The 24,801-nt window shown below is 42.8% G+C and overlaps 1 protein-coding gene across 6 annotated transcripts in view; it reads right to left on the bottom strand.

The window, feature by feature from the left end:
• The window catches only part of SPRING1 (SREBF pathway regulator in golgi 1), a 219,734-nt gene that overhangs the window by 191,005 nt on the left and 3,928 nt on the right, over positions 1 to 24,801 (bottom strand). For 3 of the 6 annotated variants that reach the window (XM_036874921.1, XM_036874919.1, XM_036874922.1), the window contains exons 2-4: positions 19,169 to 19,325; positions 15,146 to 15,297; positions 14,633 to 14,746 (exon numbers count right to left, since the gene is read on the bottom strand). In XM_036874921.1, coding sequence (XP_036730816.1) covers positions 14,633 to 14,746; positions 15,146 to 15,297; positions 19,169 to 19,325 — 423 coding nt within the window. Of the gene's footprint in view, positions 1 to 8,747; positions 10,601 to 11,549; positions 12,540 to 14,632; positions 14,747 to 15,145; positions 15,298 to 19,168; positions 19,326 to 24,801 lie in introns of those variants that run through there. The other 3 variants (XM_036874918.1, XM_036874917.1, XM_036874920.1) reach the window with 3 other exon arrangements.

Raw genomic sequence — 24,801 nt, 5'->3', positions numbered from 1 at the left:
AGCCTGTGCGTCTGGAGCCTGTGCTCCGCAACAAGAGAGGCCGCGATGGTGAGAGGCCCGCGCGCCGCGATGAAGAGTGGCCCCCACTTGCTGCAACTAGAGAAGGCCCTCACACAGAAATGAAGACCCAACACAGCCATAAATAAATAAAATAAATAAATAAAGATACATGAAATTGCTAAAATTAAAAAAAAAAAGGGACATGCTCACCATCCATCCTTTAAAAAAAAAAAAATCAAGTGGTATTAGACATGACACCACAAGCACAAGCAACCAAAGAAAAATTAGTTAAATTGAACTTCATCAAAATTACAACTTTTATGCTTTAAAGAACACCATCAAGAAAGTGAAATGTCAACCCACAGAATGGGAGAAATGTTTGCAAATCATGAACCCGATAAGGGGCTCATATCCAAAATATATAAAGAACTCGAACAATTCAAGAATAAAAAGACAACCCAATTTTAAAATGGGCAAAGAATTAGGATAGACATCTCTCTAAAGAAGATGTCCACGTGGCCACTAAGCACATGAAGAGACGTTCAACATCATTAGCCATCAGGGATATGCTAAGTCAAAAGCCACAATGAGATACCACTTCATCAGCACTAGGATGGCTGCAATCAAAAGGACAGACAATGACAAGTCTTAGCAAGGACGTGGAGTAATTAGAATCCTCATACACTGCTGGTGGGAATGTGAAATGGTACAACTGCTTTGAAAAACAGTCTGGCAGTTCCTCAAAAGATGAAACAGAGTTACCATATAACCCAGTAATTCCACTTCTAGGTATATGCCTAGAACAGAAAGTGTATGTCCGCACAAAACTTATACACAAATGTTCACAGCAACATTATCCACAATAACCAAAAAGTGGAAACAACCCAAATGCCCATCAACTGATGAATGGATAAGCAAATGTGGTCTATTCATATGATGGTATACTATTTAGCCATAAAAAGGAATGAAGTACTGAGACATGTTACAACATGAGTGAACTTTGAAAACATGCTAAGTGAAAGAAGTTAGTAACAAGAGACTACATACTGTATGATTCTATTTATATGAAATATCCATTAATAGGTCAATCCATAGAGACAGAAGGTAAATTAATTGTTGCCACAGGCTGGCAGGGAGGAAGAAAGAGGAGTGACTGCCAACAGGTATGGGGTTTCTTTTGGGGAGATGAAAATGTTCTGGAATTAGTGGTAGTGTCTGCATAACCTTGTGAATAGGAAAAATTACTGAACTGTATACTTAGGGTGAACTGTATGGTGTATGAGTATTTCAACTAAAAAATAAATTTTTAAAAAAGAACAAAGTACTGATACATGCTATAATTGGACAAACCATGAAAACATGGTGCTTTCATGTTTGTGAAAGGAACCAGTCACAAAAGATCACATATTGTATGATTACATTTATATGAAATGTCCAGAATAGGCAAATCTACAGACAGAAAGTAGATTAGTGGTCATCTAGGGCTGGAAGGATTCGGGGGAAATGGGAGGGCAATAGCTAACGGGTATGGGACTTCCTTCTGGGGTGATGAAAACGTTCTAAAATTGACTGTGGTGATGGTTGCACAATTCTGTGAATATACTAAAATCACTGAATTGTACACTTTAAATGGGTGAACTGCATGGTAAGTGAATTGTATCTCAACAAAGCTGCTACAAAAAATAGAGTTCCAGGGCTGCTGGGTCACACAACGGGGAAGGGGCAAGGGGTGGCGTGGAACACACCATTCTCTGTTACCAAATGAATGATGCCCCCTGGAGTTGTGAAATGAAATGTGGGCCTTCACCCACCTCCCTGAATCAATGCATTCTTGGTGGGCAGTGACCTTGGTTCCGTAACTCCACAGCCAGCCTGGCATGCAGGCCACTTTCTCTGCCTTGTGATCCCCAAATCAGATGTCAAAGCCCCATTCGAGGGCCATTCATTTGGTTACAAAATGGTAAAATAGGATCACAATTTTCTTTTTTGTTAAATATATTAATATATGTGCATGTGTATGAAAAGAGATACACACCAAATAATGGTTATCTACAAATGGAAGGATTATGAAGGCTTCTATTCTCTTTACTTCTCTAATTTTCTATAATGCAATATGTCACTTTATAATTAGGAAAAATTAGAAAAATGCATATATGTGTATATGCATCAACTGTGTTGCTGTCTCACAACCGCATGTCGGCATTCTATTTTAAACTGGTTCTAATTTAATTTGTTTTACTAATCAGTACTACATACAAATACACAGAGTTTCCTCAAATCCTTTTTGCAAAGAAACAAGCTATACTAGTGTAGGTCTATGAATGAGGTGGAACTAAATAAATGGTTCCTGGATGTCCAAGCATAAAAGAATTTCTCTGGAAACCCAAAGTGACAGTTTATCCTAAGGGGGACAGTAGCATTGACACCTAAGAATGTTTAGGTACTATGTTCCCAAAACCAGAGGCTCAGGATCAACTCGATTTTAAATTCCAGAAGACTGTCTTCCAGTTCTCTGTACTCCCTAGCACAGAGCTAAGCACACAGTAAATGCCAAGTAAATACGTGCTGAATGAATGACTGGGGCTGGCAATTCCCCGTCATCACCATTCAAGGGGCAACGAAGTTTAACCCAGGGTTTCTCCACCTCAACACTGTGGACAGTGGGGGCTGTGCCTCAATTAGAGGCCAACAGTACTTCTACACACACACTTCGTGACAATCAAAACTGTCTTCACGGGGCTTCCCTGGTGGCGCAGTGGTTGAGAATCCGCCTGCCAATGCAGGGGACACAGGTTCGAGCCCTGGTCTGGGAAGATCCCACATGCCGCGGAGCGGCTGGGCCCGTGAGCCACAGTTGCTGAGCCTGCGCGTCTGGAGCCTGTGCTCCGCAACAAGAGAGGCCGCGATAGCGAGAGGCCCGCGCACCGCGATGAAGAGTGGCCCCCGCTTGCCACAACTAGAGAAAGCCCTCGCACAGAAACGAAGACCCAACACAGCCATAAATAAAATAAATTTAAAAAAAAAAAAAAACTCAACAATAAGAAAATAAACAACACGTTTAAAAAAAAAAAAAAAAAAACTGTCTTCACACATTGGCTTATGTCCCCCGGGGGGCAAAATCTCCCTGCACTTAAACACCACAGGTTCAAAGCAGCACTTTTCAGGTCTTGAAGCTACCAACTAGAATCCTGGAATGCCAGGGCTGGAAGGACCCTCATATGTGCTCCCATGTACACTTTCACAGATGGGCAAACAGGCCCAGAAAAAAAGAGACACACTGGAGCCAAGATGACTCCAGCAATACAGCTCAGTGTTGCTCCCTACCCCGTGCTGTCCTTCGGGTTTGCGTAGTAACTCAGCATCATTTCCTTCAAGGATTTTATCAGTCAGTGAGGGCCGTCATAACAAAATACCACAGACTGGGAAGCTTAAACGGCAGGAATTTATTCTCCCGCGGTTCTGGAGGCTGGAAGTCCGAGATCAAGGTGTCAGTAGGTTTGTTTCTCCTGAGGCCCTCCTTGGCTTGCAGACAGCTGCCTTCTTAAAGCCCTGGTGTTTCTCCCTCTTCTTAGAAGGACACAGTCCTATTAGATTAGAAGCCACCCTCACAGCTTCACTTTAACTTAATCACCTCTTCAAAGGCCTTTTCTCTAAATAGGTTACATTCTGATGCACTGGGGTTGGGAATTCAGCATACAGATTTTGGGAGGAGACAATTCAGCCCATTATAAGGACTCTGCTCAGTGGGAAAAAGAATGTTAAGATAGAGCCCTCTCACCTGGGTTGTGCTGAAAGGTTAAGATCCCCTTTCAATGCATTATTCAAAAACCCTTCCTGGCAGGACTAGCAGCGAGGTGAAACATTGTGCTTAAATCCAGGATGATCCAAACCCAAGGTCAAACAGCAAGCTTCAGGGCAAATAACCCCTCTTCCATCTAGGACCTCCTTCTCAGCGCTCAGAGCCCAGTATGGCACTTACTACATCACAGGGGCTAAAAGTCCAGGTCCAAGAGCAAAAAAAGATCTGGGTTCCGTCACTATCCTGGTTTAAACCACTAAGACAGTGTTCCCCTACACGAAGAAATTAATCTGAGTTTGTTTTTTTAGAATGAGGATAAAAAGACCTACTACCTCATAAGCGTGGTTGTTAGGATTAAATAAGAGGCGTTTAGCGCCAGAAATGATAAGAAGACAGTCGCTGCTATCACAGTGTGCCTAGGCTGGGCCCACGTGCACCTTCCAGGGCTCTGAAGTTGGCATCTAACGGTATAACCTGGAGCAAAATTTAACCTGAGCATCAGAGCCTTGCTCTTAAAATGAAGATGAGAAAGAATACCGGCCTCAGAAGACAGTGCCATGTGAAAGTGATGGTGCAAATGTTTTTTGTCTGGGTAGGAATGGTCAAGAGACTAGTCTACATTTTGCCTCCGTGAACGGGAGAGGAGGAAGAAGGGGGCAGTCACGGGCACTGAGTTAAGCCTGGGGTCTTCGAGGGCACCAGCAGCAGATCTATTTCCTTCTCCTTGCAATGGATACTCCCCTGAGTCCCTGTGCACAAAATCGACAAGCCCCGGGAAAGAGTCTTGGTTTGTCGTCACTACCAGATGGTCCTTCATTGTCTTAGGGAGAGGGAATCCACTTAGGCACAGGTCCCACAGTCTCCCGACAAGGACTATGCTGAGGACAGAAAACCTAAGGAATTGGTGCCGCCAAGTGGCACAGAGAGCAACTGCTCTTTGTGCCCCTGGCACCTCCTTCTTCTCTCCTCTCCCCTTCCTCTTCCTCCCATCTATCTCTCTTCCCCCTTCTTTCCTTGAAAGAGTGCCCACGACCATCGTTTAATTCAGTGGCCATCCTTGAAGGTCTGAAAAGGCTGTGGTGAAAAGACAGGGCTTTAAGATCATATTGGACCTGACTCCGTAGTTCCTCCCTGCGCTAAATCAGGTCAATGAGCTTATTTGTGTCAAATAAATGAGCCTGGCTGACGGCTAAGCAGCTGCAAGACTATTTATCTCAGGCCTCCAAGCTGGCACTCAGCAGGCTGCAGGCAAAGCTCAGGAGGGGCACGGGTGTCAGGGCCTGAGCTCTCGGAGCACGCCCTGGATTGCTGCCCAGACGAAAACCTCCCGAGAGAAACTGAGTCCAGCACGTGTGTGGGGGGGGGGAGATGGGGTGAGACTCTAGGCCTCTGAAACTATGGAGGTGAGCAGAGAAGATTCCAGCTCCAAATAGCAGCCCACGGAGCATCTGGGAACATCTTTAGAAAATGACATCCCTCCTGCCCTCAAAAACCATCATATGGGCCACAAACTTGACAAAGCAGAGCTGGCTTTTGGGGAAACTTGGCTGCTTTGAGCTCAGCTCATCCTTTCCCCAAACCAGACATCCAGAAAGACGGTACCCATGGGTCCTTCCCAGCCATTTTATATATTTTTTTATTTTTTTAATTCTGCCGTTAGTGATTCACTGAAATGAATGACATACTTCAGAGATTTGGAGTGGGGCTTCCCCCATCTTTTTCTCTTAGCTCTCTCAGGAAAGTGGCATTCTGCCGTGACAGGCTTTGACCTCAGCACATTTCCTGCAGGTCAACTCTGGCTGAAATAGAATGTCTGTAACTTATTTGTGAAGAACACAAAGACTTGTCTCCCCACTGTGTAAAAATCAGACAGAAAAGGGATGCAGAAATGCAATGACAAACTTGTATGCATTTCTAAAAGGGCTTTCAATCCTACCCTGGCTTTATTTTAGAGGCCAGATGACACAATTAAAATGTGTACTTTTAAATAAATAAATAAATAAATAATAAAAAATTAAAAAATTAAAAAAATTTAAATAAAATGTGTACTTTCCCCGCTCTGTAAATTAATTAGCTATAGTTGGGTTAAGCCAACACAACAAGAACTGTTTTAAAATATTATGTACAGCAGGATTCTACCTTTATTTATGTACTAACACAAAATACACATTCATGTACGAAAAAAAGATAACTTTACATAAAAACTTTAATTAGTGGTTATCTTTGGGGGCTGGGGATCTGACTACTGTGGTACAATTTAGTATCTTTGTAATTTTCTATTATTTTAAAATGTAATTCCCTACATTTTCAGGTTTCTGCCTAGTAATCAGGAAAGAAATGAAAGGGAAACCTTTTACTGAGCGATGACTACAGAAGCCCTTAATAGGAATTCCAAGATGCTCTGAGCAGCTCAGGTTAAGCATGCCTAAATAATTTAGCACTGTATTAAGGTATAGCTACAGAGCACATTCTGGGCTTCCCTGCCAAAAGACAGCTGTTTTTATGATGGAAAACACAGCAGCTGTCTTCACAGGTGCAGAGCAGCAATACATAATAAGTTGGTCCCAGCAGAGAAGAATATGGTCTCTATTTAAAATCTGAGGAGAAAAAGGCAAAAAATGGTGAGCCCCAGTTGAAATCTTCAAGAGAAAAGGGGAAGCCCTGATTTGAAGAAAACAGGCTCCAGATGGCTGGTCTCCACTTACCCAGTGAAAATCAAAGCCAAGGACCAAGTCGCTGGGCTCTGGTCTTGCTTTAACACGCGGCAGGATCTTTGGCACAAAAATCAGAATTTTGGATCTGCAAGATACCTTAGCAATCACCCTCCTTTGACAAATGAGGAAACCAAAGCCAGAAGAGGTTAATGTACTCAAGGCCATTAATGCCTGTGCTCTCATCAGTAAAATTAGGATGCTACTCACAGACTTCATTCTGCTGTTACACTTATAATAAACACACACACTCCTCCTCAGTAATAGTGACATGTGACCAACACAGTCTGAAATCTTGAATTTAACTGATAGCCAACACCACTTTTTCTCATTTAGCAAACACTTCTGATTTTGATAATCCGGATGTAAGCTGACCAGAGCTTGCCTACTCTATGCTGCATAAAAAAATGTATGAATTTAGAAAGTCCAAAGACCTGAGGAACTACTGACCCTACCAAAAACTTGTAAAGTACCCACTTAGAAATAAAATGCATTTCTAGCAGTGATATGTTTTGGTTCCTCCGAGCCCACAGACTGTGCAGTCCTGAGAAACAATATAGCTGGACCCCTGTCCAAACATTTGACTGACTGCAGGGCCCGCTGGTTGTAACTAGCCAGTTGCTCTGTTTATTATACTATTAAAGGCTGTACTTCTATTTTTAAAAAGTCCAGCAGTTCAGCTCTAACAGCAGACATGAATCGAGTTGTACACTTGAAGGTACGTGGCGAGGGGCTGCCGGGACACGGAGTCGGCCACACAAACACAACCCCTGTTGTTCCCCACTCAGGCCCTCGGGGGCCACCTGTTCCTCTCCGTGTCTGTGTAAGCTGACTGGACGCTGAATGTTGCAGACGTGTGACTGAGCGAAAACGGGGATCCCGGTACCCAAAACTGTCCTCACACCATGACAACACACTATGCAACAAGAGTCCACACAGGCAAAGGGCCCGGAAGGCAATGCACTGATGCCACAGAGTCAGGAAAAGTGCTGTGTAGGAAAGAACTCTCACAATCCCACTGGCTTCTTTTTTCTTTTAATTATTTCTACTTATTTATGTGGTACCTTTTTAGAGTAGAATGACCAGTTTTCCAAATGGAATCTGTAGTGACTCATTTCCCCTCGCCCCACCCCCAAAGGCCCTCCTTGCAAAGAGCTACTGTAGGGGGATGGGGAGGGCAGATCTGCCAGGAGGGGAGGGGGATCTCTGTAAACCTGGTCATTCTGCCCACGGGAGGGTGTCTGCACTTGGATTGTGTCAGCGCGCGAGGGACGCTGCCGCAGAGTAACAGTGCCATTCCTGGAGGCAGCACTGGGCTGGTAGAGACCAGGGAGGAAGCAGCACGTCCTGTGGGATCCCAGGGTAATTTAATCAGCAGCACTTGCGCACGGCAGAAGGCAAGGGCAGCGAAATAATCAAGTTGGCTCTCAGCTCCTGGTAGTTTTTCTGTTTAACCGAAGGGGGTAAAACGTGACCCGAGATAGGGCCTCTGCCTCGGCCGGCACTGCTGATGCGTGGAGCTGGATGACTCTGTGTCGTGGGGGCAGTGGTGGGCTCCACCCACTACACATACCGCCTGCCCTCAGTTGTGATAAGAATGTCTCAGACATTGCCAACTGTTCCCTGGGGGCAAAACTGCCCCCATTTGCTGCCCTAGATCAACTGGAAAAGTTAGTTAACAAGTGAGCCACTTGATTCTGAGTAATGCAGGGTTGAAAACAAGAAAAGGGGTTTAAGGCCTCCTTCAGTGAAGAACGCTCTGTAAGAAAAAGACCAACAAAACAAAAACTGGCCAAGGTCAAGAAGAGCAGTTTACCACATGTGAAAGATAAACACCCAATCAAAATATGGGAAGAAATTAAATATCAGTTAGAACATAGAGATCCATTAGCAAAAAGAGTTAAAAAATGATACCAAGGGGTTCTTAGGTATATGACAAAAGACACTCCCCACATACTTTATTTATTTTGTTTATTTTTGGCTGTGTCAGGTCTTAGTTGTGGCACACGGGATCTTTCGTTGAGGTGCGCGGGCTTCTCCCTAGTAGTGGCGTGCGGGTTTTCTCTTCTCTAGTTGTGGCGCGCAGGCTCCAGGGCGTGTGGGCTCTGTAGTTTGCGGCACGCAGGCTCTTTAGTTGAGGCTTGCGAGCTTAGTAGTTGTGGCGCGCGGTCTTAGTTGCCCCACGGCATGTGGGATCTTAGTTCCCTGACCAGGGATCAAGCCTGCGTCCCCTGCATTGTAAGGCGGATCCTTTACCACTGGACCACCGGGGAAGTCCCACTCCCCACATAGTTTAGGTGGGAGTATAAATTGGTGAAAATCATTCTCAAATAAACATACAAACCCTGTGGAGGTGTATGTGAAAGCATATCATCAGTGCATTATTTGTAGCAGCCAAAAAAGGAAAAAAAAAAAAAACAGTAATAAGCTAAATGACCTCAGCAGGGATTAATAACATTACGGTATACCTACGAAACCGACACCAGGTGGTCACTAAAATTTATTAGATAGGCCTATATGTCACATAGAAGGATGTCCATCAGAGGATTGCTTTCAAGAAGAAAAAGTATTCTCATATCTGCCTAGAAAGTCATGAGGGAAGAGAAAAAAAATGGGCTGATCTCTAGGTTGCATGATTTTAGGTCATTATTACTTTCATCTTGACACATTTCTGAATTACCTGCATTTTAAAAATTATCTTTAGCATGAGTTCTTCTAAAAATAGTTGTAAAAATAATACCTAGAACTCTGTAGTTGCCACCCTTCCACCCAAGGGGCCCACCCATCCCCACCTTGCCAACTACGTGATGTCAGACCCCCACTGGACTGCAGATGTGGACTTCATGCCCAGCACTGGGCCTTTACTCACTCCAACACCTCACAACAACCCCATGAGGAGCAGATGCGATCCCATATCACAGAGCAGGGCCTGGGACTCAGAAGAGGAACGACTACCCAAGGCCATGCCTTAATAAGTAGGAGTTACTGACTGCGAGGCCGAATTCTCTCCAGCCTGTGAAGAGTAGACTAAATAACAGTAGAAATTAACACAACAGAGTAAAGTAACTATACTCCAATAACCATTAAAAAAAAAAAAAAAAAAAGAGTAGACTAAATAAGCAACATCTCCGTTCATTTACAATCTACCTGCAAATCCCAACGATGGGAACAGCTTGCTCGGAACCTTGCACACAGCTCCCACAGCGCCTTTGCAGCCTCACCAACTGAGGCACTCCCTGGACAGCCTCCAAGTCAGCTCCGGGAGCAGGCCAAAAACTGCAAACCCTGCTCTAAAATCCTATCCCCCGCTTTTCCAAGAGCTGCTGAGCTCGCCCTCCGATGCCAGCCCCAGCGTCGCCAGGTCCAGGGCCACCCCAAGTCCCAGGCCCTGTGGAGGCAGCGCCTTTTTCTACAGAATGCTTCTTTCCCTGTTAGAACATATCTTATCTTTATTGCTCCAGCAACGAGCATGGCAATTAAGATTCAGAACTGAGGGAAATGCTTTGAATTACCCAACTACCTTTCACCCCAAACATAACAATTTAAAAAATTTTCTTCTAAACTAAAGGTGTTTTCATTCCTTCTCTGATCTTTTCTTAAAATCCGATGTGTATCATGCACTTTGCTAAGCTCTGGGCATACAAAACTACGACAAGGTCCCTAATTCTGGAAATCTTCAGTCGAAGGAGCCAGAAACAAACCAGAGAGGGGAGCAGGGAGGGGTCCAGGCTAGAAGCCTGGGGAGGCCCATGACGTTCCACGTCCTTGGGTGGCTTCGTTACAGAGTCTGCAGTACCATGACTTTCCAAAACAGCGAACGTGCCTCTTAGGAGTACAGAAAAACATACTCTAGGGCTGAATGAAAATGACCTTTGGATTACTGACCCAATTTGGCTACTTATACCACCTCTCCCCTCTGCTGGCCTGGACAACCGAGATCTATATGCTCTCAGAGGAGTGTTTACAGATGAGTCAGTGTTGGAGCTGGCGAGGGGTGGTGAGAAGGACAGTGGACCCGGTGCCGGAGATGAAGGTTCTGTTTTGGTTCCGTCATGGGGCCCAGGGAAGTCACTTCACTCCATTTCTTCATCTACGAGGTGGGAACAAACGAGCTTAATTCTCTACCTAAGTTGCAGAGGCTGTGAAAGCAGTGAAAATGCAAAACGTGCTTGCCAATATTCAAATACAGAATAAACAGGTATGGCTGACCTTTGATATAAACTGTTTTCACAGTAAATCTACGTTATTGCCCAAGGGTTCAAATAAGCTCAAAGGAGAGGCTGGTCAGTGACAACTACCAGGAGACAGACTGAGTTACCAAAAGCAATGAGCTGGTGAAACATGCAGACGTGTCCATTACTTTCACACACAGTCTGATTTAGCACTAGTGAACACACACAGAATCTGAAAAACCTCATGCAAACTGAATAGATTTCCTGGGATCTAACATTAAAAACAACTGCCAGACAGTTCACCCTCTAAGAAAGTTGACTTAGGGGGACAAACTACTTTGGGAAGATAAGTGTAAGTAACAGGAGGGAGTTAAGGGAAACTATTCCATTGAATGGACTGCAGAAACATACAGGAAGGCAAACGTGGCCCAAGGAAAAAGCTCCACTGAAATAAAAATGCTGAAAGCGGGCTGTAAAGCTCGTGCTCTGCTCTGAGGGCAACCGCTGAACAACCGAAAAAGAACAAGGAAGACCCTGCCCAATACCAGGGTTAGTGAGGGGCTCTGGGAAAGGACAGTGTGCGGTAATGGACTCCGGAGAGCAAAGAGGGGCACAACGTCTTGATCTGAGGACCAAATACTCTCAGCCTTGACCAGAGAGGGTTAGTGTCATATTAGAAACACAGGACGCCTCCAGCATGTGGACCAGCAGCCTGCACATCCAATGTCCACGGAGGGTAGATGTGAGTCTCTTAGGGCACCCTGACAGAAACTTGAGTTTTGTTCTTCTTTGTAAATCATAGGGAAACCAAATGTCTGTACCCATCACATCTCCCGAAGCTGAAAGCGATAAAGGACGACCACTTACAGTCAGTTGCGAGATGTATCTCCACTGAGGAATCGCCTTAAGATGGGGTTTCCATGACAGAAGAGGAGGAGGCCGCCCAGCAGATGACTTTCCTGAGGCTCCCACTGTCCCACGGCTGAGCAGACCAGTCATTTCAACAGGGGCAGAGGAAACAAGAACAGAACCCTCCAGGACAACAAGGCAGAATTTCTGGTTAAAACGGTGCATGCACATAGGTAAACAAGCATATCCAAATACCACTAGGAAAAAACCTGAGAGCACATGGTGCCAGCTGCTAGAAAGTTGGCACAGGATGAGAAGGGAACAGCATCTGAGTTTCTAGACAATTTTAGATGTCAGGACACGGTGTTCAGGGCCCACTCTTGAAGATGCTGTTAAAACAAAACCAAGAACAAACCACCTCGAGAGAACATGCTTGTTCTAAGAGACCAAACATTTTATCTGGGTGAAGGGTCGATCTCACTCTTGAAACTCAAGAACACAAGAAAACAACAAGAACAATCTCCTTGAATATACTCAACTATCAAGGAATTTTCCTATAGGAAACACGAGAGTTTTCCCACTACTCTAAAGAAGTCCAATAAATAACTTTACAGTGAAGGGCCCGAGGAGAACACACACAGACGCCCACAGGTCCCCGAGCAGCCGCAGAGCAGAGGCGCTCAGAGTGCTGATGCCTTCACCAGGTCGCCCACAGTCTTGTCTTTCTTGAATGTAACCCGCCGGCTGGCATTTCCAACTGCTTTACGGAACAAGTCCATCTGGTAAGCCCGGGGGCGAGTGAGGCCAAAGAGCACAGCACAAGAAGTGGTCAAGGTCAAGTCTTCTCCTGAAGACCAGAGAAGGGCTTCAGGCTACAAGTTCTTCAGCAGCGCATCCTCCCAGTGGGTTGAGTCTCCCTCACCGTCACGCGGGGAAGAGCTCGGGAGGGCTCTCTCCGTAGCAGTACTTTGCTATGGGATCCCTATAGGTGTTCTCATGCTGCACGCTCTGTTGGCAAAAGGGAAGAGAAGATCGCCGTGAGACAGAGCAGGATGGCGGCCGGCAGACACTCCCTGCAGAAGCCCGGGTGAGTCCATCTCCAAATGTCACCAAAAGGGTCCAGGGCACTTTCTGGAGCAAAGGCAGATGCTCAGCACAGAATGCCAATGAAGGGCATGAAAATGGACATAGTGTCACCGCAGGACTGTTTCTTTTATGCACACTAGTGAGTTTTTTTTAACAACCTAGCTGTGACTAGGATAACTTGAGACAAAAAACTTTCCTCAAAGTACTTTAAGTCAGATTAAGATCCAATGGGTGTTTTGCACGTGACCCCGTGCTTCAAAGGAATTCAGTCCCCGGCACTGAACCCTGCAGAGATGAAGGAGATGCACTTCAAATTGCTTTCGTCAAGTTTTATGTACCTAAGGGCTGGTACACACGCTGAATCCCACAGTACCACACAACGCTTCATCTGGCCAAGCAAAGTGCGATTTAACACAGACAATCATCCTTGGTGGCTAATTTTTCAGCAATTTGTTTTCATACAAGCAACTTGAGTTTTTGGCTAGTCTAGAATTCATTAATTAGCCTAAAACCAAGGCTAAACATCTAAATTGTAAGTATTAATCCAATTTACAGACATGCAGCCAAATCTTTTCTTTCTTGGGACACTTATAAAGGCAAATTGCCAACTGGTAAATTTCTCTTTACAATGAAAATGCAAAGTCTGAAATTTTAGCATCTTCACTCAAGTTTGGAAATAACTCCTGGGTTTTATCAGTTAAAGAAAGAAAATACTTGGCCTTTTCTAGCATTTCTCAGAATGAGAGTATGAATCAAAGTAAGTCATGGGTTCAGCCATCCTCCACATTTCCTTTAAAGACCATTCAAATGGAAAGCTCTTCCAACAAAACAAGGACATCAGGAATTTCTTCATTTTTCAAATGCTCATTATAATCCCTGAAACATTTACCCAGTGATGCTGAATGCTCTAAGAGCAGACCAGAGACATGAAGAGTGGTGTAAAACCCAAAGGCAGACTACAGAAATCTGGCAAAGGGTACAAGAGTTCCAGAGAATGACAAATGAGTCATTTATCTCAGACGGAGCCAGGACAATCTTGCAGACACCATGAATGGAAGCCAGAGGAAGAGCGCCCGTATGACAAACACGTCTGGTGATTTTACAAAGACAGCTCCAACAACCGCCAGATCACAAAGGCTGAGAGCAGAGGATGCGCGGAATGATGGAAAGGCAAAGACGTTCAGACGCTTTCAGCAGCTGGTGCCGTGTTTAGTGCCCAAGAGCAAAGCATTTAATGACAACATGCTGAAAAGTACTGAGAGCTTGGCAACCTACATATTTACCTGTGTATTTTTCAACACCCACCTGCCCCATCCCCTTGAATCCTAAAATAAACCACAACTTTGTCCCAGAGTAAATTAGTACCCACTCTAACTGAGTGGTTGCTGGAAAGCCTTAAATTTCAGTCAAAGACAGAGGAGAGAACTTCTCTCAGGAATTGGACTATTAGGACTCCACCCAGACTTAAAAATAATTTTAAGCTTCCACTTAAAATACAGACAAGATAATCAGATAGGGAAGATGCAAGTTAGTCGGACCTTGATTTGATATAAATATTTTACATCCCTAACTTGTATAAATCTCATGTTCACATTCTAAATACAGTCAGCCCTCCATACCACGGGTTCCGCATCTGTGGATTCAACCAACCACGGGTCAAAAGTATTTGAAAAAACTCCAAGAAGTTCCAAAAAGCAAAACATGGTATTTACATTGTATTAGTTATTGTAAGTAATCTAGAGATGATTTAAAGCATACAGGAAGATGTAAGTAGGTAATAGGCAAATATTATGCCATTTTATATGAACATTTAGGGATTTGGGGTCCTGGAACCAATCACCCTCGGATACCAAGGGATGATGTACTATCAATCCACCAAAGCTCCACACAACTTCGTTTAAATCTCTTCTCCATTATCACCCCACCAAAAGCCCCCAGTGCATATTTTTGAGTTTTCCTGCAGACCCTGACTCCCCCCAGCAAATACCCCAGCTAGAGGCATCACAGCTTCTGACCTGGGATGAGGTCCTGCATTTAGCCAAACACAATTCAAAGTGATCTTCGACTGCCATGAAGAGGTTCTGGAATGCCACAGCTGCCCGGTTGAGGAAGCGCTCCAGGAGAAGTTGCTATGAAAACAAAAGTTAGTACCTGTAATAAATTCCAAACTCAGAAGCACAAGGTAACCTTGGAAATTTCTCCTAAACTAACGGACTGCTGATACGGGGAAGAGGAGGGGAAGGAGAGAGGGAGGGGAGCTCAAGTGAGCAGGAGGGCTTATGTTTTATTCTTCAGATACCTGATTAGGAATACAATGGCCTATTCTGCCAAAGAACCACTGGAGGAATTGGGAACCACCTCCTTTCCTTGTAGACAAAGGCTACCTCACGGCAGCCATTTCCGAAACCGACAAGGTTCCCTTCTAAGTTCTATTTCCAAAAGAATCTCACAAGAAGATTCTAATGCTCCTCGTGAAATGCAGGCGGAAAGAATAAAGGAGATGTAGCACAAGGAGCAACTCTCCATACCTTGTTGGGCTGCAGGCAGCAGGAGACACAGTACTCATAGGCGCTGCAGCAGCCATTGGACAAGCAGCCATCACAGCAGTACTGCTTTGTGCCAGGGACGTTGACGTTACAGCAGCCATTGACCAGCAAATCTTTCCTCTCACAAACGTAACCTGAAAGTCAGAGACTAACCTGAGTATAAACCCAGCAGCCCCCCCACTGCCCACCAGGGGCGATCACGAGGCAGCAATGAAAGTCCTGCATGCAAAGAACATAAAGATGGAGTCTGGAGTCAGGGGCATCCTAAGGACCACAGAACCTGGAATCAGACAGTGTCTAATGAGAGCTTGCTTCCTGCATGCGGCAGTTTACAGGAAACATGGACTCCCATTTTATAAGTAGGCTATATATGTCCTAATCTACCTAAAATTACCTTTTAGTCTGCTGTCACATATTTGATGCAATCATCACATCGCCTATGTTTTCCTGTGCTAACCTATGCAAGCCAATTTTTCATCTATGCCTGGGGAAAAATGTCATTCTTTTTCAAAGAAAAATCTGAAAAGAGGAAAAAACCAAGGTTTTCACTCCTGAAAGTGAGATCCTTCTAGATTTAAAACAAACAAAAAACCTCCACATATACTTTTTACATTTAAATACCTTTTAAATACTTACCATTTATTTAGTAGTTTGAAGGATTTTTTAAAATAGTAGTCACACCTAACCTTTATAAACTGATTTAGGCTCCTTTTAATTATACATTGCAGGGATTCAACTACCCCTCAGCATTAGGGAATGAGAGTACTCTAATACCCAAGGAAAAAAAATCCTCCCAATTCCCTCCATTTATCATCTAAACACACCCCCTCCAACCTAGTTCATTCATTCATACTCAACTTTAAGAAAAGAATCTCCTCACAAAAGCTAATTTATTGTTCATAGCTGCTAAATACACATTTCTCTATATCCTTCTGGGAGTGGGACAGAAAAATGTAAGAATAAGTTCATTAGGGACACCACGTGGCCCATGGGAAACTCCCAGGTGCAGGCCCAGGCCCACAGGTACACACATGGGCCCACGGGTGCACACAGGTGCAGAGCAGCTGTTCCTCACATCATTCCATTCTAAATGCCCCAGCTTCTTAATCCTCAGAGAATGAGACGTCGTGAAGCATGAGTTTGTTTTCAGAAACTACTCTGGAAAACAAAGTCTGTGCAAAAGCAGGAGGAACCATTAAAATAACAATGGAAGGGACCAGAAGGGCCCTCGTGCCACACTGGGGAACCTGAGGCCTACGAGAACCAGATCGCTGCTGTTGTGGTTTTAACTATGCCTTTTGTCTTCTAAATTAAGACAGGATGATTCTAATGCCACATAAAATGTTTCTGGGATTCTTCCTAACTATTCTTACTCACTTTCTTCAGAAGGGTTATAAATTAAAAATCCGAATAAGCCAGCATGTTCCTCAAAATTCTGCCCCAAATGATAAATACAGAGCATCTTATCACATCATCTCTGTGTGAGAAAGATGTAAAGCGTTACACTTGTTGAAATGATCTTTCTGCCCTCTTCTCTTTTCCATGTTATAAGTGCTAGCATCTCAGGCCTTCTGTTTTTCCCCAGTACAAACTGCAAGTATTTAGCTTTGAAACCAGGCAGGTCTTTCTAACTTCTGGTGAAAGTCCATCAAGATTTTTCCTTTTGCATCAGAAATGTACTCCTGCAAACATTATTTCCAACGAGGAGTCCTGTGAGATCACAACCTCAGAGTGTGCTGCTACTGACTGGGAAACCAACTTCTAACCTTTGAAAAATTTGTAACTCTGTTGGTTGTCTTATTGAATAAGGTGTCACCCTGGCAACACTCGTGGGGGTGGCACCTGCTTGCTAAAAGGCAAAAATTCCTGCAAGTTTTCTTTATTACACTGCTTATCTCCTCTCCTGCATTCATGGAGGTAAAATAAAACCTATGGTTCTTGGATTTTTTTTGATTGGTTCTTGGAACTTAAGAAATCTGAGTCTTTGTCTCACTTGAATTAAGCAGAGGGAAATCATTCTTTTGCTAGCTATGACAAAAGAAAAGGACAAACTGTCATTCATAACTAATATTAAATATTAAAGTCAAGTCATAAGATTTCATGCTTTCTCACTGAGTATCATACAAACAAAAGCCTATAAGAAAACAGCACTGAACTCCAAGTTCAGTCCTGGTCTTAGTCCTAGGTCTGCCCCTGACTGACTAGCTGGGTCATCTTATGGAAGTAACTTCCCTTCGCTAAACTTTACTCTGTTAAAACAAAGCAAAACAAATGTTACTTGCAATTTAATCTGCTTTTTCAATGTGATCTTAAAAACAGAGCTGGGCACTGTTGAGTCATCAGTGCATTTTTGTGCAAAATTTTCCAGCTCTTCTAATCTAGGTGGGAGGTTTTCCTGATTCCTTCCTTCAATCCCAAAGAATCTCATCTGCTCTGATTCCTTTGAGATCTTTTTGGAAAAGTTTTTTCTTTTTTAATTATTTTGCTGGGGTTGCAAACTTTAAATATAGATATATAAAAAGCACTATAGTTTCATTTTGAAGATAGTACGTGTCTTCATTTTGTTGGGCTTCATCAGGTATTGATGAAGATTCTAATTCAAGGTTACCTGTATCAATTTCAGTATTGTCACATTCATAACCCATTTGTTCTATGACTCTCTAAGAGAGAGCAAATTTTACTCCTGCAAACTAACCAGATTATTGCAAACCACCAGGTGAAAAGAGAATAAACAATCTGTAAACCAGTCGGGGAACTCTGACCACTGTCTGGATAGCTGACATTAAGGAAAAGTGGTACTCTCTTGGAGTGATAATGGTATCCCGTTTATGGTTTATAAAAGAGCCCCTGCCACCTTGGGCAGGTTCCTGAACCGCTTGGTGCCTGTGTCTTCAACTACAAAGTGAAGACAGCAATACCTACACCTCACAGGACTGCTACAACAATCAAATGAGATGTTGTTCAAGGAGAGCTTTTAGCCTAGTGCCCAGCACGTATTAAGGGCTAAATTAATGCAGGCAGAGCATTACCAGGAGTCTCTCCTTGGGGAACTGGGCCAGGCTTAGAGTGGTTAGAGCTCTAGCGGCTGTCTAATCCAAACGCCTCGCCAGCACAGGAATCGCCTTTCTTATAGACTAAAACTCTGGGAGAAGGCACCAAAACAGACAGATTGTATTTTTAAATTGAGGTATTGTTGATTTACAATATTACATAAGTTTCAGGTGACAACTTAGTGATTCACAATTTTTAAAAGTTATACTCCGTTTATAGTTATTATAAAATATTGGCTATATTCCCCGTGCTGTTTGATATACCTCGGTAGCTTATATTTTATACACAGTAGTTTGTACCTCTTAATCCCCTAGCCCTATCTTGCCGCTATAAAAAGAATGAAATTTTGCCATTCGCAACAACGTGGATGGATTTGGAGGGTATTACACTTAGTGCAGTAAGTCAGACAAAGGAAGACAAATACTATGATATTGTATGATATCACTTATATGTGGAATCTAAAAATAAAACTAGTGAATATAACAAAAAAGAAACACACTGATGTTTTAATAGTAACAGTAAAACATTTTGAAGTGTTTATAATTCATCTGAGATTATGCAGTCAACAAGTCCATTCATTCTCTTCCTAAATGCCAACACTATGTGGATACGATTCAGGTCACCAAGAAGAAAAACTGTTTATCTTGTAGAGTTCACCATCAAAGTGAGAAAAAAAAGACTGTTAAGATCTGAAGGTACTGGGGCTGGGAAGAGACTGGCAGGAAGTAGTCAGGGGGCTGACACATGATAAAATTCTAACTCTGGAGAGTGTCTCTTATCAAACCAAGCTTCTCTGATGTTGAGGGGAACCTTGAATGATGAGTCAGATATAAAAGACAAAGACGTGAGAAGTGTTGGAAATGGGCAAGAGGGGGAAAGACAGCATATAAAATCCCTATTTAAAAACCTACGAACGGCCCAGGGACTGCAGGACAGGAAGGGAGCCTGACTAACCAAGTTCATCCGTGATGAGGTGCTTCCCTTGAATGGAGTTCCGGCACTGGTTGCTGGGCCGACTGCTGTTGCCCAAGTTAAACTGCACTTTCCATGGGATGGGCTGATCGTGGTCTTGAACCTGGAGGAGATTCCGATCTCTCACTGCCCTCTCCTCCTACAAAGACACCATAAATGAGAAGGTTAAATATCACTTCTTGCATTTTCACCAATTTTTTCATATAAACTACAGTAATAGGAAAGAAACAATACAAAACAGCTTGCACAACAGGAATCTGCACTCCCCTGGTACGAGCAAAGTCTGAGCCAAAGTCATGAAAAAAAATGCAGGGCTTCCCTGGTGGCACAGTGGTTAAGAATCCACCCGCCGGGACTTCCCTGGTGGCACAGTGGTTGAGAATCTGCCTGCCAATGCAGGGGACATGGGTTCAAGCCCTGGTCCGGGATGATCCCATATGCCGTGGAGCAACTAAGCCCATGTGCCACAACTACTGAGCCTGCGCTCTAGAGCCTGTGAGCCACAACTACTGAGCCTGCATGCCACAACTACTGGAGCCCACGCACCTAGAGCCCGTGCTCAGCAACAAGAGAAGCCACTGCAATGAGAAGCCCGCGCACTGCAACAAAGAGTAGCCCCCACTCGCCACAACTAGAGAAAGCCCACGCGCAGCAACGAAGACCCAACGCAGCCAAGAATAAATAAATAAATAAATAAATAATTATTTTTTTTAAATGCAAAATAAACCTGTAGGAAGAAGTAATAAATTAGGGCTATGCTTCAAAACTGGCAGACTTACATAAATGCCCCTGGACTATATGCACATTATAAATGTGTACAAAAGCATTAATTTTGTCAAAAAATTTTGGAGGGAAAAAGTTTTGAACTTTTTCTGATGGCAAATCATTTAAAATATTTTTTATATTAAAACAAATACATTGTGGAATAGAATGTAAAATCTGAATACACTTTTAAAATAGAAGAGGAAACTTCAAAGAAACTTTCCAACTGTCATTTCAGACAATACCTGGACAGGTCTAGGGCACAAGGTTACTTTCATTTGCAGTGAGGAGCTTCGTGGTAAACTAAGGGGAACGCTGAATTGGGAGGTTGATTTCAGGGGCAAGAAGAAGCACGTCAACTTGCAAATTTCTTCTATGAAAAAATACTGAGCATGTGACCCTTAGAACATACCTTTCTTTATAAAAGACACCCATGCCAGCCAGCCCTTTACGTAGACATGCAAAGTGAGGAGTTGCTCTAGAGGCAAGAGTTTAGATCTTTTCTCCTAGCCCCCAAGGCACGGTCGGGCTTTCCAAATTGCCTTTGTTATACTATTAAAGAAACTAAGTAAGGTGCCTGAGTGCCAAAAAACAAGCCATGCAAGAAACAGCCATCTTCTGGATTCGTCAACCTATCTGTCACTAGAAAACAAAACAATGATAAGACTCCCTCCAAGAGGCTTTTTATACATAATAGTTTAACCATTCTACCATTTTAATAGAGCTCTGTGGCTTTTGCCGTTAAGAATGATCTGTCATGTGTCACTGTTTGAGAAAAAGCAACTAACCTTGAAAGTTGATGGCAAAGGTTATACTTTAAGACAATGGGAAAGAGCTATACAGTTACTAAGATATTCCTAGGAAAGCTATATGGGAAGAGCTATTAATATTTAAAACATGCATATCCACATGTACTTTGGCACAGCAAACACGTTTTGAGGCCTAGCCTCTGGAAAGTACAGACGTGTAAGGGTGCACTAGGATGTCTACTACAGCACCGTTTATGTGGTAGAAAAAACCTGGAACCCCAACCACAGAGAAATGAGTGAATAAACACTGGATAGCTATAGCTATTACCTAAAAATTACATATGACTGATGTGTATTTATCTAGAGCAGGAGTCCTTAAACCTGACTTGCTCATCAGATTATGTAAGGACTGCAAATTCTGATTCCTGAGCCCAACTCCAGACTGAGTAAAAAGCTCTGTGGATGGGACCTGGGAATCAATATTTTTAAAGCACTCAGATGATCTTAATACAGAGGACTGCAGATCCCTGGTGGATGTCCATAGTATATTAAGGAAAAAAACAAGCTACAAAATAATGTGCATATTATCACACATTGTATTATAATTGTATTAATACATACACATGGGTTTGTAAGAGCTGAGATAAAGGCATGCAAAGATACTACAGACCATTAACATGGAAGGGACATAGGTGATTATTAACATTTTTCATCATCGTTGGAATAGTTTCATTTTTAATTTAAAATAAAATGATAAAAAATTATTAAAAACATGATGATCATTAACAACAGGAGACACTAAATGAGGAATCTACAGGAACTCTGTACTATCCTTGAAACTTTTCTGTAAATCCATAATTACTCCAAAATTAAAAGTTTATTTTAAAAAAATGACTGCCAACATGAAAGACATAAATTGCCCACAATCCCATCACTTGAATAAAGCTGTATCTATTTCTGCATATTAACTTCTAGCCTTTGACCCCAGCATTTATACTACAAATTAGGATGCTTCGCATTCAGCTCCTCTTGACACTAATTGGATGGTAAACCATTCAAGTACCTACATTATCTTGATAATCACATTTTCAAGGCTATATAATAATCCATCACGCTGATGTGCTGTAATTTAGTAAAAACATCCTCTACAGATCAACGTTTAAGCCCACCCCAGGTGTTTGGTATCATAAATAGCACTGCAATAAAAATGTAGACCTTTTGCTTATTCTCGAGTAATTTGTGGTAGGAATTATTATTAGTAGAGTCAATGCTAAATAGTGCCAAATATTGATAATTTCCCAAAAGTTATATATGCCATTTGTAACATTACCAGCATTTAAATAAGTGTGCCACTCCACTATTGAATTTTGTTCCTTAATTTACTAAAGGTAAAACAGTCCTTCAAGGTGACTTTCATTTCTATTCTGCCCCCTCTCTTTTGTTTCTTTTATAGGAAAGAACTGGCACTAGCAGGAACAGGATGGGTTATAGCGATACAAAAACAACATCTGTATTCCTTGGTTGGGGCAAGAAGAGGACTTAAATGCAGAAGCCTTGGGAATATGGGACAAATCACTTAGGTGCACAATGCTTAACCACCTGTAAATTCATGAGTTCTGCTGGGACCGTGTCAGTTAACGGCATAATCAAGCTATGTGCAAACTAAAGTGCACTTCAAATGCTACCCTAGATAAATTAATAGCCATAAAGACTTAAGAAGCTGGTCAAAGTACAGTAAACTGGATCTCACAACAAGGTTGAAAGTGCTCTTGACATCACTCTCAAACTTTCCTGTTATTCCTTCTGAAAGAAAATGAGAGTTCACGGACAAGGGCATCCCAGAAGGACCTCTTTCACATTACTATGTTCCTGGTAAACAGGATGGCAATTCTCCCAGCACTTGCACTTGTTTTCAAACATGAATATTCAAGACCTTTCCAAAAGAACTGGTAAGAGTTGTACAACCAGAAAAGACCGTACAAGAGATTGTGTAAGACATAATGGCAAATGTAATGAATTAGCACATGGTCACTTTCCTGAAGGTCCGGTCTTGCAAGGGTGTGGTGAAGGGGCACTGAGGGAATTCCTTCATTGGACAGTTGGCTTTAAACCTTTCCCAAACTACCCTACTAGGCTGTCTCAATTTTAAGCACCCCCCGTGTGTGTGTGTGTGTGTGTGTGTGTGTGCGTGTGTGTGTGTGTGTGTGTGTGTGTGTATTTTTTCATTCAAGATTCATTCAAAGGTATCAAGTTCTTACAATGTGTTAAAGATACAGAGACAAAGATAGGCAGGTTCTCTATTCTCAAAGAGTCTCCAGGGCCTTCCCTGGTGGCGCAGTGGTTTAGAATCCAGCTGCCAATGAGGGAGACAAGGGTTTGAGCCCTGGTCCGGGAAGATCCCACATGCTGGCAGAGCAACTAAGCCCATGCGCCACAACTACTGAGCCTGCACTCTAGAGTCTGCAAGCCACAACTACTGAGCCCGCGTGCCACAACTACTTTAGTCCATGCGCCTAGAGCCCGTGCTCTGCAACAAAAGAAGTCACCACACTGAGAAGCCGGCGCACCACAACAAAGAGTAGCCCCCCGCTCACAGCAACCAGAGGAAGCCCGCACGCAGCAACGAAGACCCAGTGCAGCCATAAATAAATAAATAAATTTATTTAAAAAAAAAAAAGGAGCCTCCAGAATTTTCTTCATAAACTACAAGAAGCTAGAGAAATGTTTTTATTACTAATGTATATTACTTAACCTCTGATTTAAAAAGGGGTATTTTAATAACTGTCCTGTCTCTTTTTCGGGGGTTATCATAAGGGTCAAATGAGATGTGTCCCATGTAAGCAGTAAACACTTAAACATAAGGAACTGTCATTAAAAGAATCGCTTATGATTCTCAAAAGTAAAAGAAAAAAGGAGATAAAGGCCAGAGGGAATCCCAATGTCTAATATTTGGGGAATAGCTAACAAATATAGCCTGATCATGGAAATTTTTAGTTATAAAAACTTACACCTAGAAAGAGCTTTTAAAGATGGGGAAAATGCATCTATGTTAAGTGAAGAAACAGTAGGCCCTAATTATATTTTTAAAATATGAAGAAAGAAAATATGCCCAAATATCATCAGTGAATCCCTCTGGTTGGTGAGATTAAAGATAATTGCTTTCCTCCTCTACCCTGTGCAGCACTTTACAGACTCTGAAAGGTATGTGTACCCTGGTGATAAGGTGAAAGAGCAGAAAAACAGATTAGCAACTCTCTCTTATGATTTATTACACTTTATACAGTGTCTAACTTGAAACCAATTTACATACTTAATTACGTTAAAGCTAAAGATGTTCATGTATTTTCAAGGAGTTATGCAAATAGCCCTGACACTTTCTGGAACTGCACCACTTGAACAACTACAAGAACAGTTATTTACATGAGAGGACCTCTAAGGACCCTTCTGACTCCAAGACTGGGATTTCTCTAATCTCAGCTCAAATGCCCCATAGAGTTAGGCCCACCTTGCCGCTCTATCACAGTACCTTGTTTTGTATTCTTTGTATCACAAATTATTATCTGAAATAATTCTGCTCATTTGCCATTTCTACCCCTCACCCCCTACAGAATATAGGCTCTGGGAGAGTAAGACTGTATCTGCTTTGCCCCCCACTGTATCTCTATCATCTAGCAGACAGTGCCTGGTGCAGCTGGTGTTCACTAAACATTTGTTAAATCAATGTGCCCAAGTCACCTAGCACCCAGTCCTCACCCACAATGGCATCCCCACCAAGGTCACTAATTTCTCCTGTGCTCCCATCCCTACAATTTAAACTATCCTCCCAAGCATTAATTAACATGAAAATCAAAACAGGAATTCAAAGCTGTAGAGAATAATCAACTATTCTCTAGGCAAAAAGTGGCCACATCTGCTCCACGAGTTCACAGTCTCATTGAAGCAGAGCTAAGGATCGTATGAAAAACTCCAAAGCTTTGGAGTTTTTCACAGCCTCTTCTCAATTAATTCTAACCACACCCACCCCGCCTTCCCGTCCAATAGACAGATAGCTGTGCCATAGCACAGCTCTCCTTACAGATGGAGCCTGAGGCTAGGCAAAATGGA

This window comes from Balaenoptera musculus, chromosome 14 (genome assembly GCF_009873245.2).
Source record: "Balaenoptera musculus isolate JJ_BM4_2016_0621 chromosome 14, mBalMus1.pri.v3, whole genome shotgun sequence".
NCBI lineage: Eukaryota > Metazoa > Chordata > Mammalia > Artiodactyla > Balaenopteridae > Balaenoptera > Balaenoptera musculus.
The sequence above is the reverse complement of the archived record's forward strand: the minus strand, read 5'-3'. Positions and strand labels throughout refer to the sequence as shown.